The sequence below is a fragment of the Malurus melanocephalus genome, unplaced genomic scaffold (genome assembly GCF_030028575.1).
Source record: "Malurus melanocephalus ecotype Western Australia unplaced genomic scaffold, MMel_1.1 scaffold_469, whole genome shotgun sequence".
Taxonomy (NCBI): domain Eukaryota; kingdom Metazoa; phylum Chordata; class Aves; order Passeriformes; family Maluridae; genus Malurus; species Malurus melanocephalus.
In genome coordinates this window covers 122,425-141,447 of record NW_026623701.1, presented here as the reverse complement: position 1 = coordinate 141,447, position 19,023 = coordinate 122,425, and the positions used below count along the sequence as shown (strand labels likewise).

Genomic DNA, 19,023 nt, shown 5'->3' with positions numbered 1-19,023 from the left:
TATGGAATTTAATCCTGGAAACACTGGCCAGAGTGGGCACTGAGTAAAGGAGAAGGAAAGGACGTTCATCATTCTCACCCAGGAGGCAGCAGCAGGAGGATTCTTGGTACCCCTGTCCTGCTGGCAGCTCCTGAGCAAACCCCTCCTGCCAGGATCTGAGCTGGTCTGGCTGGAAAAACTGCTTCCTTTATTGTCTGCCCTGAAAGGAACCTGGAGTGCTCATTTCAGGAAATCCTCTTGTGGAGGGCTGTGCTTTTTGCAGAGAGACCTGCATTGCAGGGAGAATTAATCCTAATTCCTGGACATTCAGTTCAAGAAACCAATGAGCAGCTCCAGAGGCTGGGGACATACAGACCCCCAAAATGAGGAATAWCTGAGCAAACATCCTGGACAGCCTGGCTGGTTTTGAATTTTTTGATGCTTTAGGGCCCAAACCCCAGAGCAGAGAGAGCAGTGCACTGTGCAGGGTGCTGTGCTGAGGGCAAGAGGATCTCTCAAAAAGGCACCCCATAATTTCCAGTGACACGGGGCACCAGGTAGATTTTGCTTAAATTAATGAGGACAGAGAGATCGTGGAAGCTTTCTAAAGAATGAAAGAACTAAGGAGGGAAAAAAAGGGGGAAAAGGGGCCAGCAGAGACAAATGCAAGAATGAGGCCGTGCTCAGCTCATTTTGTTGTTTTTTAAGATTCTCAGTGGTGGTTCAGAGAGGCTCAGGGGCAGCAGGGTGAGCCCTGTGAGCTGAGCACAGAGGAGGAGCTGGTCAGCCTCAAAAATCACCCCTTCAGAGCCTGGAGCTGCCTCCTCCTTACCTGGAGCTGCCGTGGGATCAAACCCAGCCCGGGCAGAGGAGCTGTCACGGTGGGACAGAAGGGACAGGAGCTGTCTGCAGGCTCTGCAAGGCTCTCCAGCATGACCCTCTGTGCTGGTGGCACTGCAGGGAGGGCTCTGGAAGGGTTCCCAACCCCACATTTCCCCCAGGGTTGCCCGAGCTGAGGCTGTGCCTGTGCCCTTCCAGCCCTGGCTGGGGATGCAGTGAGTGGGACACAGCTGGAGGGACCATTTGTTTTCCCAAGCCACAATTATCTCTGCCACCACATTTGTGTCCTCGCTCTTGTCTCGTTTTAAGTWAGTTCCAATTCTCCCACTCTTGTTACCGAGTAGATGCAGATGCCACTTTGTTCCGTGTGATTTATAGCCAGTAGCTAATGTTCAGTTATAATTCCCCATTTTAGACATGAAAAATAGCCTGTAATGCTCAACACAAGGGCCTCTCAACAATGATATATAATTTAAAAATTAACACGAGGACAGAGGAGACACGGGATTTTGAACTAGGGACTCTCTCATTCAAAGGTTAAATCTCTACAAGGTGAGCTAAAGGAATTAGTTGAGTTATTAAGTAAATGCCTCTGTTCTATTTCCCCAGTACATTAGCTGTTGCAGCCTTTTCCAGTTCACTTGTGTTCCGCCCCAGCATGTTCAAAGTGCAAATGCTCGTGGCACTGTGTTCACACATTCGCTTTTTTTTCAATGTCAAACAAACTGGAGCTGCTCAGAGCCAAAGGTCAGAGTGGAGGGTCCTTAAGGGAATCTCCTGGGAAATGATGTGATTGTTCTCATGTCTTTATTGTATATAAAATCAGGCTGCGCACGTGGCTCGCCCTTTCCAAGCATCTTAAAACCATAAATGAGCCGTGACTCATCCCTGCAACACCTGAGTTATGTAAGTGGTCTGGCTAATTTACTGGAATATCTCACCTARCTAATCACTTCCAGGATCCAGCTCTGAAGCCTCTGGGATATGAASAGCTCCTTTAGAAACAGAGAAGTTAAATCCCAACCTCACACTGATGAAAAAGCAGAACAAGGGACAGAAGTTGCACCACCCAGCTCGCTCTGCCAAATTTGGGCCATAAACCCCTCTTTTGGCAAAGCTCAGAGAATTCAGGGAGCATGGGAAGGGACAAGAGCTTGGCCATGGAGAGGTTTGAAGATGGCATTCCTGTCCTGCCTGCTTTCTGTTCTCAGAAACCCCACGTTTCCTGATGCACTTTGGTTAATGGTCTCACTCCAGCATCAAAGATTGCTTTCATGGATTACAAATTTATTGACATTTGACATTTGCATCAGCTTTCACCTGATCAACAGGAGCTCTGACTGCCAAAGGGAGTTATTATGGAAGATTTCAACAGCCATGGGAATGCCAAAAAGGTCATTAAATCATATCGGAAAAACAATGTGTTCATAGCATTCATACATTTAGTCTTGCCAGTAAATCTTCTGGTTGATGCTTGGACCACCTACTGATGATACTCAAAGAAAAGGAGAAACAGGGAGAATCGAAGAGATGAATTAAATTAAAACCAAATGACATGACGCCTGGCACAGTGGGATCTTTAATTTTCTACTCTATGAATCCAGAATAAGCAAAAAAAGCAAAACAAAGCGCAGTGGCTTGACTTTCTCCGAGTGAATTCCCTCCATACAGGCAGGGCTTAACTAAATAATCCTGAGTAATGTGTGCACCCCACATTATTGCATGAGATTTGTATGTGGGAGGTGCAGGATTCAGAAAACATATGGCACATGGAAAACAAATGACAGGGTGTGCTTTTACACTCGTGCTGGCTATACTTATCACTCTTGTTGATATTTTTTTCCAGACGTGAAATATGAATGTAGGAACTTTCACCCTAATCTTCAGAAAAATACCCAGAGTTATTTTTTTTTTTGTGATTTACAGGAGGCCAACACATAATTCCTGGGAGCACTGACTATGGTTTAAAAAACACMGATCAAATAAACAGAATTACCTCCCTCATCGTTTTTTCCATGGATGACAAACCTGGGTCTAGCACCATAAAAACACCGAGGCCAASAGATTAGGGCTCCATGGAATTAGGGAGGGAAGTGATTTGCTGGACTKGGAGCCCACCCACAGCCTGTMCAGTGTGGGGTGAGCTCCACCTCARGCTCAWMCTGAGCTGAAGAGCTCSAAAACTCAGCTCAGGAGAAGTTTTGAGTTTGCCCTTCTCTGGTGGAAGAGCAGCGTGTTCACCTCACACAAACACAGGCAGAAATGGTCATATCCCAGAGGGAATCTTCTTCTRTGGGGTCTCTGGGGATGTAGATATAGGGGTGGGAAAAGGGCAAGGTCAGTCCTTTTAATGGCCCTGTAAGGAAAGGGAGCAGCCATGAGGACACAGTCCCTGAGGTGATCAGGGTCAGCAGCTTCTCTGGGCCCCCAAAAGAGTTGGTGTGGAGTGGCCATGCAGGGTTTGAAGCACTGACCACAGAGCTGGAATGGAGAATGCCAAAGGCACTTCAGGAATGGGGCTGGAAGGTTCTCCAAACCCTTGGTTTGAAGCAAAAGAGAAATGGAGTGGTGGAGCTGGTGGAGATTCTGATGGGAAGCTGCACCAGGGCACACTGACCAGGCTGGGATGGACAGCCTGGGTCACAGTGGGGTTTGGGGTATAAATTTGGGGGGTCAGAGGTGGGGAGTGAGTTTACACTAAATAACTGAAAGCAGCAATTTCACACTGGAGTTCCAACAGCTCTCCAAGGGGAGGGCAAACCCAGTTCAGTCTGCACAGAGCACAGTGAGCACCCCATTCCCCCTGAGGCTCRGATCCTCTGCAGCTCGGGCTCCCCAAAGGATGAATTCCTGCTCCTTGTCCAAATGCTGTGGAATGGCACCGAGGGGAGCAGAGCCCACCCTACCCCGAACCCTGCTCGTTGGGTCTGCCAGAGCTGCTGCAAGGGCTGGGGTGAGGGACACTGTCACATCAAAGCCACCCCAGCCACCTCTCCTTTCCTTTCAAAAGTGTCACCGAGGCACCCTCCGCTTTCTGGAACAATGTTTATCATTGTTCTTCGATTGTCTGGGACAATAAATGGTTYGAAATGAGCATATATCACCAGGAAATCTCTGCCTGCCCCTTCCCCCAAGCAGTGTCATAAAAACGTACAAATTCACATTAATAATGAAGTGCATTTCCCCGAGAAGCCACTGTGTATCTCAGGGAGAGCAGGCAAGGTGGCAGTTGCTGCAGAGTTTCCTATTAAAGAGCAGAGCAAATACTCATAAATCTGATGAGGGGCCAAAGCACATGTTAGGGCTGTCTCCCTCTTAATGGAACCTTTTCTGAAATGAAAAAAATATATATCTCGATACATTCAGGGTATTCATTAGACATGACAACCTCCTCCACTCCCCATGGCTCCCTCCCCCACTGCTGCATGCACTGACCCCCGCCCGAGTGCTGCCAGGGAGGGATTTTGGAGTGGGGAGCAACTGTTGGGTTTTAATAAAGGGATTGTGCGAATTTCCTACARCAGCCAAGTCCCTGAGTGTCCCTCCTTCCCTCCAGTGCAGCCATTCCCATCTGCTCCTCTCGCAGATCTGGATTTGCCATTCCCCAGCCAGCCCAGCGGCCATCGAGGGCCAGCAGAGCAGGATCCACCTCGCACCCCGAGGGTTTGGCCAGCTCCTGCTCCTGTTCAAACACCATTCTGCAGGCACAGGGAGCAGCAGGGTGAGGATGGGAGCCCTTGGCTCCCCAGGGCTGGATTTTGCTGCCTGTTTTCGTGTTTCAGGGCTATCCCAGGCTCCAGAGGGTGGGATGTTTCTGGAGAAGCACCGCTGTCCCATTTAAGCTGTGAGCTCGTGCTGGGTGTTGTGTCCCACCCCATTCCTCCTCTGGCAGGGAAGAGTCCTGGGCTGGAGCTGTTCTGGTGCAAATCCTGCTTGGATTTCTGTGGAATTCAGAGCAAAACTCCAATCCCTCCTCACAACAGGCCCTGCCTGGATGTGCCAACACCCTCAGCTCCAAAGTGAGGAGATGGGRAGAGACGGCAGAATGAGGCCTGATGACTACAGCTTAATAATCATGAATTATCTGTTCATTATCCCAATAAATAGTGAAAAATCTCTTCCTCCTTTCCTCCTCCCATAAAGCCATATCTRTAATTTTCCTCATTTTCCATCTGTGCTCCATCATATTTGCACTGAGTGATCATCCTGCTAAATTACATTATTTTTATTGAAAGGTGCTTTGGAGGGCTGGATACTGCTCTTGTCTTTTCCATTTGTGGCTGATCTTTGTGATTCGATTGCTGAGGTGTAAAATATATAAATAAGACTCAGGTACCCTTCCTTTGAAATCTCACCGGGTAAAAATGTTCTGCTATAGATTATGAAGGCTGTAGCATTTAATAATATCAGGCACAGCAAGGAGAAGGCAAGATTTTGATGTCCTCATGAATAGTGAATGCTGGAGGAGGCAGGTACTGTTCAAGGTCAGTTAAAATCTGGTCGAAAGTTGCTTTTTCTGTGTGAGCAGAGGAGCTGCTGCCTTGGAACTGCCACACACAATGTGTCTGTGCAGAGCCCAGAACAACGTGGGTTGACCCAGTGGGCTGGAAGCTCTGATGCAATGTTAAATAACACTGATCTTAACTGCAACCTGGAGTATTCATAAAAAAAACCAGAAAATCTGCACTGATACATCTCTGATGGATCATTCAGTCTGATCTGCGCTAAGGGAAGCCAAGAACACACCGTTATTGGGTTTGCAAGGGTKATGGTTACAGTGAAAAAATACTAGCCAGGAAAATTTTGAGGATTTAAAAATGTTCAATTAAAAAAAAAAATCTGGATCTACCACTTCAGGGAAAGAGTGATAAATTTCAAAGGATTGGGAGAACCAAGGCTTCATCAGAATAAGACTGTTTTGAGGGAGGAGTGATGGGTTGTAAGAATTTCTGAAGATTTTGCTTCAGCAGAAAGGCCAGCCTATTTCTTTTCCTACCTTTGTCTCCTTTCCTTCATGGTGCTCAGCATTTTTACTGATTTATCCCAACAAAAATCTATTTGAAAWTGGAGCTTCCCCACAGATTTTTTCTTCTCACTGAGAAGCCATCATTTTCCAAAAAGACAATGTCAGAAAAGYCCCAATTGAATGGAATAATCCAGGCTCCCATGTGAGGAACCCTCCTTTTCTGGCTGATGATGGGGGARCAGAGCCCTTGGTTTTGCTGGTAAATTCTGCCTAAAAAATCGTGGTGACACCACTGCAGGCAGCCACATCCCAGCACGTCTGATTCTCCTGGAAGAGTCTCTCAGCGTTTCGTGTTTGTTGCTAAGAAGAAATGAAAGTTGAAGAGCTGGCTAAATTCTCTAAAACAGAATTCTGTACCACTAATTCACACGATTGTCCTTGACCACGAAACAGCCATATTGGCTAAGAGTGGGACACGATCAGAGCAGCTCCCACTGCTTCAGAAGAACGAGAAAATAAAACCCAGAGAAGGAAAAAAAAATCTTCTATTTTGGTATACTTAACACATACAGTTATCTACGTGTCCTATATATCATTTAACAAATTGCTTTGCAATTCTTACAGGGCGTGGTATAATGACTGATTTAAAATCACTGCATTGCTTAAACTGCATTGTTCTTCATCAAGTTGAGTCATTTTTATGTGAAGTGTCAAGCTCTCTAACAAATAACTGCTGCCAGACAAATCAAGTTCCTCATCTTAAAGCTACGGCTAAATAGTTTATAGCTTTAATCTGCTCACTGAGGTGTGCAGTCTATGACAGTAATTATAAATGCAAGGAGAAATTATAGCTGAATGCTTTAACTGCATTAGGAGCCATTTGATGAACAATCATGATTGCCTGCTCATTTTCAACAATAGAGGGCAAGTTAGTGTCAGTGCATTAGAGGATTTTCAGTTCTGCTCTGCTCTTTCTTCCATTTACCACAGAATGTCAGTTGTCTCCTATAAAGTAGAAAAAAAGCGCCATAGAAGCTTTAAACTTGATGGTTAAAAAAAGACAAAGGAGGAAACAGAGAGAAAAACTGTTTATCATTATGACTCATTTTTTTTTTTTGTTTTGCAGCAGCCTTACTTTCAAATTAGTTCATCTCAGGTAGCTGCCTGCTCGCTTATCAGGGGCTTTTGAAACYGAAATCTCCCCAATTAAGTTGGTTCATTTGACTTTATCGAGATTTATTTCTGTCAAAAGTTGTAGCTAAGGCCACAGGGAGCCTCTGTCAGTGACCAGTTCCAAGCCAATCTCACCTGGCTCTAAACACAATTCTGCCCTGYCTTTCCCCTCAGAACAACATAAAAATTCTAATTCCGTTGAAGAAATGAACAAATGTTCTTCAAGGTACAAGTCAACATACAAATTACTTCTAATTAAAGCCATGTTTCCTAATGTTCATGGGTTTTCTATGAAGAATAGCAATAAAAACAAATTTGAAGTGGGTTAAATGGAAGAGAATAGAGATGTCTGATTGTTGTATATTACACATAATCTTACTTTATATTACCAAACCCATATCACTTAGAAGAATTCAGGAAAACACCAAAGATGAATATAAAAGAGATATATATATCTTTACATTTAAGAAGAATTTATAGCAAATTTCTTATAAACAGCCTCACAGAGGTCTTAAAAATAAATCCATATCCATAACACATTTTTCTACAGTACTAACCCAGATTATTCATTTATATTTTTAATGATAGCTAACATTTGACAATATAACCTCTACTAGTAAATGCCATTGAAATATAAAGTACTTTATGTATTTCTATACTTCAAGTACTCTTTCCACTGTTTTATTTCCATTTATTCCAATCTATATTCTCTATTTTTTATGCCTATTTTGCTACAATATTGCCTGGAAGAAGGAAACACAAATGCATGTGTGTGTTTTAAGAATCCCAGCTTTATATTTCTCTTTTCCAAATACTCTGCTCTCCTCTGTTATTATTCAAATGCRTACTGGATCTTAAAAATAACACGGTAAGAGCGAGTAAACTCTGAAAATCCCTGTTATTTGATTTTGTCTCCKTGCAGATTTCTGAAGAATCCATATGAATAAACTGTGGCCTCCCCACTCCCAACCTAGTCAGAACTTCGGGAGGCTTTCGGCTCCGAAACCATAATAAAATCTTTACAATGCCATCCCAAATACCCCATCATTTCAGACAATTTGTGCTATCATGCATACCAACTGAAATTATAGCTCCAGATAACAGTGCTATCACTCTGTCATTGCAATTTAAATATATTTTTTCAAAGGTAAGATACAACCTGCATCTTGATATAAATTAGAAATGGATGAGTATTACGAGGACAGCAATTTCTCGGGATCCAGAGGCAGGAAGGACAGTCCCTTATTTATGTAGTTACACATCACCTGAATAATATGTCTCTGTGCAGGTTATTACAATGCAGAAACCACTTTTTTTTTTTTTCCCTTGGAGATTTTTTTTTTCCCCCCTTTGTATTTGCTCCTCCGATGCTCAGCAATAGCAACGTGTTTATAAAGGTGGGTGTTTGGTTTGCCTCTGAGTAATAACATGGTGCTTTTAARACCAAATCTGAAACATTTGTCATGCATTAAGCCATGAATGTGCCAAAATAACTGTTGTATTAATATATCTGGCAGATAGCTTTTGTTTGATAGTCCCCAAATTATTGGTTTGCTCTAATATCTCTTGTGTGAAAACTGTGAATGGCAGAGTCTTAATAATCGTTAACTGGTGGGGAAGGAAACAGAGGATGGGATGTTTATTCCTACCCAGGCTCTCGGGGATGTTGATTTGGAATGGCCAGGTAAACAAGAAATATTTATTTGTTGAGTCCTAATACTGGGTTAAAWTGCCAAAATAGATACTTAAGGGTATTTAGAAAACAAACTCCTTTTGAGTGAAACAGAATTTTGCTGGCTAAAATATACAGGCAGCATAAATCCYCTCCAGTGCAGACAGCACGTACAAGATGTATGCAAAACTTAAATCTTACTGCACTTGAACGCTGACGTGATACTCCATGGCAATAGCTTACATTACCAGCCCAAAGTAACCCCTTGATTAGTGGTTTAAATTATTCAAAAGTAGCCTTTTTAATGGAGCTTAAGTGACGCAGAGCCCTYGTGCCGGCTCTGCCTACAGAAAGTGTTTCCTAAAGCTTTGTGAATATTTGCAGCAAACAAATGGGAAATCTCCCCACAAAAGGGGATGGAGGCTGTGCCCCTCAGGCAGCCAGGGATGGTCACAAAGGCAGGTGGCAGCAGTGACAACGGCACATCTTTAATTTTGACCGTCTGACAAATTCATTTYCTGAATGTTTTTCGAATAATGAACATGCTGGAGGAAAGCTGGATCTGCACATGATTGTTGTGTGAGCACCGGCAGAACCCCAGCCTGCTGGAGGAATTGCTGGGAACAACTAAACAGAGCCTTCCTGGAAAAAAAAACTGGTTAGAACAAAAAACTTCTATTTGGACTTTTAGTTGATGTTCTGCATATTTATTTAAATCAAGAATATTCAAGTTTGTGAATCAAGTAAAATTAAAAATGCAAAAATGGTGTGGCATCTGAATATTACATTACATGTTATAAACATTGGTTGTGGCAACTGGTGTATCTTGCAGCAAAAAAATAGCAACACTAACGCAGCAGTATCCTACTAACAGGTCTTGGAAATATTAAGCTTGTAAAAAATCTCAGTTAAGCATTAACTCCCCCAGGTTATACGAGAACTTGCACTGAAGTCAGTGATGTTTATGGATTGACTTCCACCAACACGAAGCAAAATATAATCAAACATCTTAAAGATTAAAAAAAGGAATGATGGAGAGAGAGGTTAAAATGATGTGACAAAAAAGGCCACTCACAGTAGCAAGTGTTTAAGTAAGTGTAAAATATTAAAATATTTTACAGAACTGAACATCGAAATATCAACAGAAGAATAACTGAACTTCTAGATAGGAACTTTTCAGAGTTAATTGTAGATTCTCGAGGCTGTGTTTGAGATTATGAGAGACTTGGAATCAGTGAGATTTCGCTAATTTGGCTTTTGAATTGTCTTCTTTTCCCCCATCCAAATCAGATCTATTGGTGTGCTAGCACTGAAAGGGGCAATAACCTTTTGGGTTTCAGTGCTCTTTATCTGTTTGTTTTTTTTTTTCCATTCTCACTGCAAAGAGCAGCACTTAGTTCTTGCATTCCACACAGAAGCGCATGGATATGAAAGGATTTATTCTTAGGAACAAAAGAGAAACGGGCAAACAGCTCTTTTGCAAATAATAAGCAGCAACATTTCTCTCTAGGGCAGTGAGGTTTGCATTGACCAAGCTCTCCTGCTGAAAACGTTATAAAATGGATGTGTACATGCGAGAGAGGGGCGGCGCAGCATACACGATGCATTTTATACTGTTTTCCTAYTTTTACCAAAGCACGGAGCCTGCCGGAGCCTCCTGGAAATGCTGAAATGAAAACTCACTATAGAGCATGCATACCTTAAGAGTTATTCTTCATCCACTTCTGCTACAAACTGTGAATGGTGTTCTGGTGACTTGCTGTGTGTTTTGCTTAGATGAAGTTTTACTGCATGTTTGCTCGCAAATGTCCGACAGCACAACTTACATTTGAACTTAGAGTCTGTGTCCTCTTCCCCAGCTATTGTTTCAGGAGATCTTTGAACTGAAACTCTGGAGATTTCTTGCTCTACCTTGGTTTGCTGCTCCACAGCCAGCCTGTTCATGTCTTTCATTTGGAAACCTAGGTGGGATTCTAAGTGGCTAATGTAAGTAGAGGGGGTTCGGAACTGAGATGCACAGTCGCTGCAATAAAAGACTGGATGTCCTTTGTCCATGTTTTTCAAAAATTTTGTTCCTCCGGTTTTCCTAAGTTGGTACTTGACATTTGCCAGCCAGTGGCTGATGGTGGTCATCGACAGTCCAGTGAATTTGGAAATCTGCATGCGCTCTTGCGGGCCTAGATCTGATAATAAATATTTACCTTCAGACGTCTGGAAGAGGCTGGAGGCAAACTGAGCTTGCAAAATGAGCAGATGCTGAGGGTTCCAGTTTGACTGTCTGCCCTTTCTTTTATGCAGAGTGGAGACTTCCGTGGAGACATCCTCGAAGCGTCGGACATCGATTTCCAACTTCATGGACGGGATCCTTGAGGATGCAGCAGGTTTTGGTGTGGTAGCTTTGGGAAGAACTTTGACCATGTCGGCGATGTCAGACAGAGCGTGTTTCTGAGGYGGAGAAGTACAAGATTGTGCTTGAGCTGACTCAGCTTTCTTGCCTTTGGATTTGGTCAGGTCAATAGGCTGATCATTGTTTTCAAACAAATAGTGCCTGGATACACTGGCAGGCTTTGGTGGGGTTGGAGCAGGAGATAAAACCGGCTTCTCCATCATRTTGAGATTGGGTTTGTGGAACATGGAGATTGTGCTAGAGCTGGGGCTGCAGTTGGATTGAGGCTGTAAGGGCTCAGTGGCTTTGCCCAAGTGATTGTTCAGGACCGACTGCAGYGCGCTCAGGGGGTTCACGCAGGGCAGCTCCGAGGAATGGTTGGCAGCGGCACAACCATTACTGAGAGAAGCTGCCGGCGGCTCCTTGAGGACTGGCTTTTCTTTCCCRCTGTCCTCCTTAATTTTGTCTTCTTCTTTCAAGGGACAGGGCTCTGTCTTTTTTGGCTCCACAGAGGGTTCAGCTTTGAGGAGAGGTTCCCTGTCGCTCTGGCTGAGCGAGGCCGGCTCAGCCTGCACGCCCTCTTTAGCACAGTCCTTCGGGACCTCCTCCTTGTCCTCAGCCTCCTTCTTCACTTGAGTGCACTGGCTCACATTGGCTGACACAGGCACCAGAGGCATCACCTTCCACTTGGGCGCTATGGGCCTCAGTTTACTGGTCATGGTTGGCCTGATTTGGAGCACCTGGGACCCCACAGGCAGGGATGGCTTGGCCCCCTCGGAGAGCTGGTACGCGGCGTGGATGCTGGGATAGGCGCTCCAGCTGGGAGCCCCGTTCTGAGCTTTGTTGATGGCTGTTGTGACGGTGTTCTCCAAGGACTTTAAAATGTCCCCACCACCCTTCGAACCGTCTTCTAAATCTTCTTCTCGGAGGTACTGGTATTTCATGGTGGGATCCAGGGGTTTCTGAAGAGTGTCTTCGTACTCCTCAGTTTTCACCGCTTTCTCATCTTTGTTTGCATCATCAGCTTTATCTTTTTTGCTTTCTTTTTTAAGTTCAGAAGCAGGACCTATGCACTCTGCAGATGATTTACTGGTTGATTTGGAAACRGGGCTGTCACTGGCTGGTGCTTCAGACAGCGACTGCATTTTTTCCACAGCTAAAGGATCCAGAACAAGTTGCTTTCCTTTCTTTGAAGCTGAACTCGTGACTTTCAAGAAATGGCCAGTGACCATCATGTGGGTGGTGAGCTGCTGCAAGGTATCATGGGAGCTTCCACATTCCATGCACTTCAAAATCTGGGATTTGCAGGCCTCGAACTGCCAGGTGTAGCTGGCCCCGTTCTGGTAGCCGTAGCGGTTGTTGGAGGAGAGCTGAAGGTTGGCRTTCTTCTGAGGAGAGAAGGTGTCGGAGAAAGACCCGGTCGTGGAGTCGGGGGAACAAGGCCTGTTCACATCAAACACACGTTTCTTGGCTGGAGTGACCATTTTTGAAGAAATGGTTGGTACCGGCTCCTTCAAAGGCACTTTTTGGTAATGTTTTGTTTTGATCATATGAACACTCAGATCTTGMAGGGAATCAAAAGAATCACCACAGAACATACACTTCAGAACTTTTTGTGCATCTTCCTTGTCCATGTCCTGGAACGCCCTTTTCCGGGGCTTGGAGTAGCTGGTGGGTCTGTGCTTGTCCTTTTTGTGGTTGTCATCCTGGTAGTGCCCCGTCTCGTTCATGTGCACCGTGAGCTCTACCAAGGTGTCGTAGGCAGCGCTGCACTGCCGGCAGCGGAAGCGGCTGGCGCCCGTGAACACAGTCCCGCACATTTTGCTGCTCTGCCTGTAGAGCTGCACCGAGCTGAACAGGTTGGGCTTGGAGACGGGCCTGGAAGGCAAATTCTGCTGCAAGCTTTTGGACAGAGCATCCTGGTGCCAATCGAAATCAGCTTTGTTCCCTCCGTTCCGGTTGTCGCAACTCCTCTTTTCGGAGTTGGACAACTTGAAGCCCAGCCCCAAGCCTGTCCAGTAAGAGTCCGACAGGATGTTGGCGTAGACYGCTGTCATTTTATCCATGCAGTCATGTGCTTCGCTCTGGGCTTTGGGATGGGCGCTGCTTTTGGGGTCCTGGGGCTCCCTGGAGCAAATGTTTTTGATRTCGGCCACATGGTCACTGCCGTCACTCAGCAGTGATTCGTTCTCTGCATCCTGGTTGGATATGTGACTGACAGGGGAATTCTGGAAACTGAAGTTCCCTTTCTGCTCAGGACCCACCTCGTGTTCCTCATCCGTGCCAGTGTCGTTGCTGCCCTGCAGCTGAGCTGTTGAGTTGTTGTCATCGTCATCTTCTTCCTCCTCCTTTATATCTTCCTCTTCCTTTAAATCTTCCTCTTGGACATAACCTGAAATGTAATGTCAATATATGAAATAATCTGTTAAAGGAGAATGTTACAGTCTGAGCGTTCTACTTTCACTATGTATTTTCTTTACTGGATTTTGTTTTAATCTGTAACTTTATTCCCTGTTAGTTCTGGAAGTGAAAAAAAAAAGCCAAATGATGTCTCTTTTTTTGTRAAGGTTGCTGCATTTTGTTGGCAGATGATCATAATTCTTTATAACTGCCAGAGATCCCGAGTTAATAATTTTCCTGTCATGGGAGTATAATTCTAACTGTCCTGTAATGGGACAGTTGGAAAATTCATATGTAAGAATTTAAAGTTTATACTAAAAGCTTCAATTCTATGAAATTGTTTTTAGCCTCAGTGAGAGAAAGGGTGGAATTTGCAAGGAAGAGAAGAAAAATAACTGCCATAATCTGCCTGGTTCAGAGCATCATCTAGGTACAGCAACCTTTTGCCACCTGATTACCTAAAAATGCACTTTAGAATGTACACAAATAATTTATATGTCAAAATAGAACATCCGAAAGCGTTAATAGGCATAAGTGAAACTCTTTTGTTTATAAAAATAATGTACTGTGTACCATAAAAGCAAATTGTGCTGCAGTAAAAACAAAGCCATAAATTTCAGGGCAAGAACCCTTGGAAGTTGCTGAAGATTTGACAGAGGTAGACCAAAGCTAAYTGTAAAACTGGAAAAGTAGAACAAATCCAGAAGGATTTTCTTTGGCAAATTAACTCTTTAATTACTAAGATGAACTTGATACTGGATGAGTATGATTCTTTAAAATCCAAATCCTTCCCTTTAGCTGAGAAAAAACATTTTACRGCTTTTTAAGAACCTGGCTCATTCTTCTCCTTTGAATTTGTTACTTCTGCCCCARTGATATCCTTCTAGTACCAGACAGTTGCACATCCCCCACAATATGGATAAAATTTGCTGCTTAATTAGGCATTGACATGTTTACTATAACCTTTACAGAAGAGTAACTCGTGCTGAGGAATACTCCTTTTTTTTTGGTGTCTGTGTAAGACACTGACACAATCTCATGTAAAWGGGAGAAGAAATTAGTTCCAGTGTYTCCAGGGCTGGGACTGGATTCTGTGATTCTGTGATCCTAACTTACCAGAAAGCACCATGAAAATTTCACCAAACCATCACTCACATCTGTTTTAATGGTTTAGGGGTTTTGGGCAGCTTTAAAAYCACATTTCAGGATCCTCCTTGTAAAAGCATTTCTGTTTATGTAAATGATTTAAATCGCTGTGGGCATTTCAAGGACAGTGGAGACCGGTTCTACAAGACAACCTCGGGTACAAGAGATGCACATGTTCTTCCAACARGGCTTTTTAGTAAGATTTCATTGGACATGAAGGGATGTAGCTGGTTAACAGAAATAACATTAATTTAAGTGGACTTTGCATTATTTATTTTAGAAGTAAAGAGTGTCTTATATCTGTACACCCACATGCTTTAAATGCAGAGTCTGTAATAAGCAGCATAAATTTTGCACGTCACACTGATGTCCATGTAATAAATTGTTGAGTGACCTGTTCTCTTCCCACCAGTTCTCCCCCAGGCTTATTCTGACATTCCAAACCTCTGAGATCCTCATGTGTAACTGTGTTACAGGGAAAAAAATAATATGAAAGAAATCCAGACTCAGTAACTGGATGAATAATTCCTCCTTTTCCTAGATGGGAATTTTCCCCACCAAAATTCAACAGGCCCAGGCAGATGTAAGATGGGAAATGTGCAGTCCTGAAGAAGTGGGAGACTGAAATTTCACTCTCATTAAGAATTGACAAAACTCAGGAACTTCAGAGCATTGAATGGAAGCAATTTTTGGCTTCCTAAATGGAAATGCAGTCTTTGTTTTGTGCTGATTGATCTCCAGACAGCATATGGCCAAATCATGACATCAGTAAGGATAACATCATTATGTGCATAAGAATCACAAATACAATKTGAAATTATTTGGTTTTCTAGCTTCCCTCTGTGTCTTTGTGATTGGATGCCTGSTAAGTTCAGAAACCTGCATCTCTAGGATGAGGGCTGCAATAAACAGCTGGCTCTTTATCCTTCAGAAGAGGACATTTTCTCAGCTATTTCTAGAATATTTCCACAGAGGAGCTGAAACAAACCAGTTCCAGTTACTACATCTGCCAAACCTGGCTCTAMAACCTCGAAGCTGTGACTTTTCCCTGCAGACAGCACCAAACAGAGCTCCCAGTGAAGGGATGGACCCAGCACTGGCACCCAGACCTCACCCCCTGGCTGACCCAGAGCTGGCACCACGTTCTCCATCACTCCTGACCTGGAATTGTGCAGTGTCAATAGAGCTTTTTTCAAAAATGGTCATTCTGACTGTTAATTTTTCCACCAGAGGATACTATTTTYGCTCAAATTTGCTCTTTTTCCATGTAGAGAAACATTTATTAATACATATATACATATATTTCTTTCCAAGACTGGAAAATTTATTTTCTGCCAAGAGAAGGGACAGTGAATCATTGTCCAGAACAACTCTGCTAATCCATGTAAAACCCATGGCACCATCTGCATTTCTTCATCCATACATATTCCAGTTTTCCTTGAAACAACATCATCAGAAAAGYAATCTCACAGTGCTAGAAGGTGATCTTGTTTCCTTCTTGTCTGGCTTCAGCTCAAACATCTTTTTGTGCTTGGCAGAAGCTGTTTTCTTTCTCTGAAAGATTCCAAGCAGATAATGGATAATGACCACTTCTCATTCCTGCTTCTCCAAGATGTCGAACTGCATTAAGCACCCAAAGACAAATCTTAACCTGGCTCTTTGTTGGAGTTCAGAGCTACGGTTTCATCCCAGTCTGAAAATCAACTGAAGAGAGAAATTGGCAGCTGGGGGAAAAATAGTTCCCTACTCCATTGAATAATTCTTTATTGAAGGCATTTTGGAAGGCATTTCAAAATATTCCAATTTTGAAATATTGGACATTTTGGAATTAAGCGGATTAAAACCAATGGAGCACTCTGAAAAAGCAGTGGAATTCACAGAAATAACTCTCAAAATATGGAATTTGTCATAACAAAGTGAATTGTAGAATTTCAGAGCTTTCAAGGCCATCTCAAAATTTCTTTATCACAGAAATAACTCCTGGTTAAGTTGTGCAAGAGGGAAAGAAAACAGAAAACACAGGGAAAGGTTCCTGCTCTCACCTTGGAGAGCACAGAGAGCACCTGGCTGTGAATGATGGATGGAAGGGACAAAGGGACATCYCTGTCACCTGGTTCAGATGTCCTGGTTTTGGGTTTTAGTCCCAAATCCAGGGGCCACCTGAGGAAGGTTTTGGGCATCCTCAGAAAGSCTGAATATGCTCAGCTGCCTCTGTGCTGGGAATTCAGCTCGTTATTTTGGATMCTGGGACATTTTTTGCACCTTTTGCTGCCGTTACTATTTCCCATCACWCCCACACTCAGTTTGCAGTGGATCACCACCATGGTGATGAATTTCGTGTTCAAAACAACTTGGCACCTCAAAGGAGGGGCTTTTCCCAATATTCCTTTGCCTTTTTCTTTTTTCCTAGAAATGTACTTTTCAAGTAGCTACAGCAGCTGACACCAAGGCATGAATCCCTGCCTCCTGCAGAGTAGGAGAGGGAACACCCACCACCATCCACTGCAGGAGAACAGAAGGAAAAGAGTGACTTCCACACTGCCTGAATTCCACCCACAATGGCAATTCCATGGAGCCATAAGTGTTGTTTATATACCRTGCCMAAATGAAGCAATTTGGGSCTTTCATTTTGTTGTGCTTTAATTRGAGAGTTGTATTATAAAGTTTTCTATTAAATATCCAATTTCCTACTGGTTAAGAAGGCAAAATCCCCCCGAGTTTCAGCGGGGCCCTTAGCAGCACTGATGATGTCCTTTGCATTTCATCCTGCACAGTTATGAGCTAAATGATCATGGGCTGGAGCAGGGAAGATGTGCAGGGAACTGCTTGTGAGTGACCCATAAACTCAAAACCAATAATGAAACAGGAAAAAAACCCAACACAAGCAAAAAGAGAGGAGAGCTGATGTGAGCTGCGGAGCTGAGTGCAGAGGAGGGAYGGAATTATTGTGGAGGTTTTTTCCTGGATAATTTTCCTTAAGGATAATGCTGTTTGCATAGTCAGTTGAATAAAAGCCATCCCTGCCATGCTTTGGATTCAGTCAGTTGGAATCCATCCCATGCCAGGTCCTGGCTGCTGCAGGAAAGGATTCCACTGTGTTCAGAGCCAACACTCCTCACGAGGGCTCTGAGTGTCAGTGAATCATTTACCTCTCATTAAAAACATTTCTGATTTTATACAAACTCCTGGAACTGACAATGYCATTGTTACAACCAGCTGAAGGTGTTTGGTGAGCTCCAGGTTGTATTTTCAGATAAAATGCTCCTAAGAACATTGAGATTGCAAAGAGCTCACACTCCCCTTGCCCCATCCAGCCCATCCCTGACACCAAACCCCAGTCCTGGCCCAGCAGGTGAAGGTCACAGCCACTCACACAACCCCAGCCCACCCTTTCCTGCTCCATTCAATTCCTACTGCAGGCACAAAGGCTGCTCTCCACTATGCAGCACGGCCTGAAAAATTCAAGGGATGCAGYAGCAGCAAATATGTTTTCCTCATTAGTCATTTTAATTGCACCAGTGTAAATCACTYTGCTGATGAAAACAGAAGTCTGAAACTTTGGTCTCTCTTTGTCTTTCTTCTGTTTTCTCTTGTCCTATTTATTGTTGTGGAAAACTGCAGAGTGGCTTTGTAAATTTATAGATGACTTCATTTAAAATCCAAGTTTCAAATTATGTTTTCCCTCTTTCATTATCCTAGGTTGCCCTAAGTACCAATCTAAATTTCTTTCAATGGCATGAGCTACCAATCAGAATCACAAAAAAATATATATCTATAGAAATTGAAATTGTAATGAGTCTTACCAGTGTATTGCTAACACTTTGGTTCATTTGATATGAACTTTGTTTTTTTAAAGTACCACATGGTAAGGCTTTGAAACTTCAGTTTGTAAAAAAAAACTGTAACAGCCTTACAGCCTTTGAAGTCACTACTGATATAACTCTGAACAGATCCATTCAAGTTCAACTAACATCAGACAAATGTTTAGTGTATCAGAGGAAGCCACAAAAGCAAGGATTTCATCAATATTTCACAACAGCCTCAGGGAAACTGTAGATTGCAATGCTGTAGGGCAGCTAATGGAATTACACACAAGGGTTTTGTACATTTAAAATAAGCAGCTACTAAAAAAATTACCCTTCAGTTTGATAGAAACTGTATAAAACTGCAGATGGGAAACAATTAAATAGCTACCAACATTTATCCATGTCAGCCTGATAGGTCATTTAATAACAGGTATTTCTTTCCTCCTTTCTTTTTTTTTTCCTGGTAGGGCAATAATAAAGATTAACATTTATGAAAAGTAGCATAAAATATAGTACAGCCAAATGAATAATTAAAGATGCTGCTGAAGAATTTGTTTGCTATTGTATGGCCGTGAAGACTGCTCTCCAGTAATGAAGTACATTTATATTAACTACAATTATAAATAGAAAGAAGATGAGGATTATGTTTATGGAC

The 19,023-nt window shown here is 43.2% G+C and overlaps 1 protein-coding gene across 2 annotated transcripts in view; it reads right to left on the bottom strand.

The window, feature by feature from the left end:
• Positions 1-19,023, bottom strand: part of TSHZ2 (teashirt zinc finger homeobox 2) — a 203,938-nt gene that overhangs the window by 62,739 nt on the left and 122,176 nt on the right. The window contains exon 2 of one of the 2 annotated variants that reach the window (XM_057380737.1): positions 10,330-13,408. In XM_057380737.1, the coding sequence (XP_057236720.1) occupies positions 10,338-13,408 (3,071 nt within the window). In that variant the 3' untranslated portion in view covers positions 10,330-10,337. Of the gene's footprint in view, positions 1-9,983; positions 13,409-19,023 lie in introns of those variants that run through there. The other variant, XM_057380736.1, reaches the window with a different exon arrangement.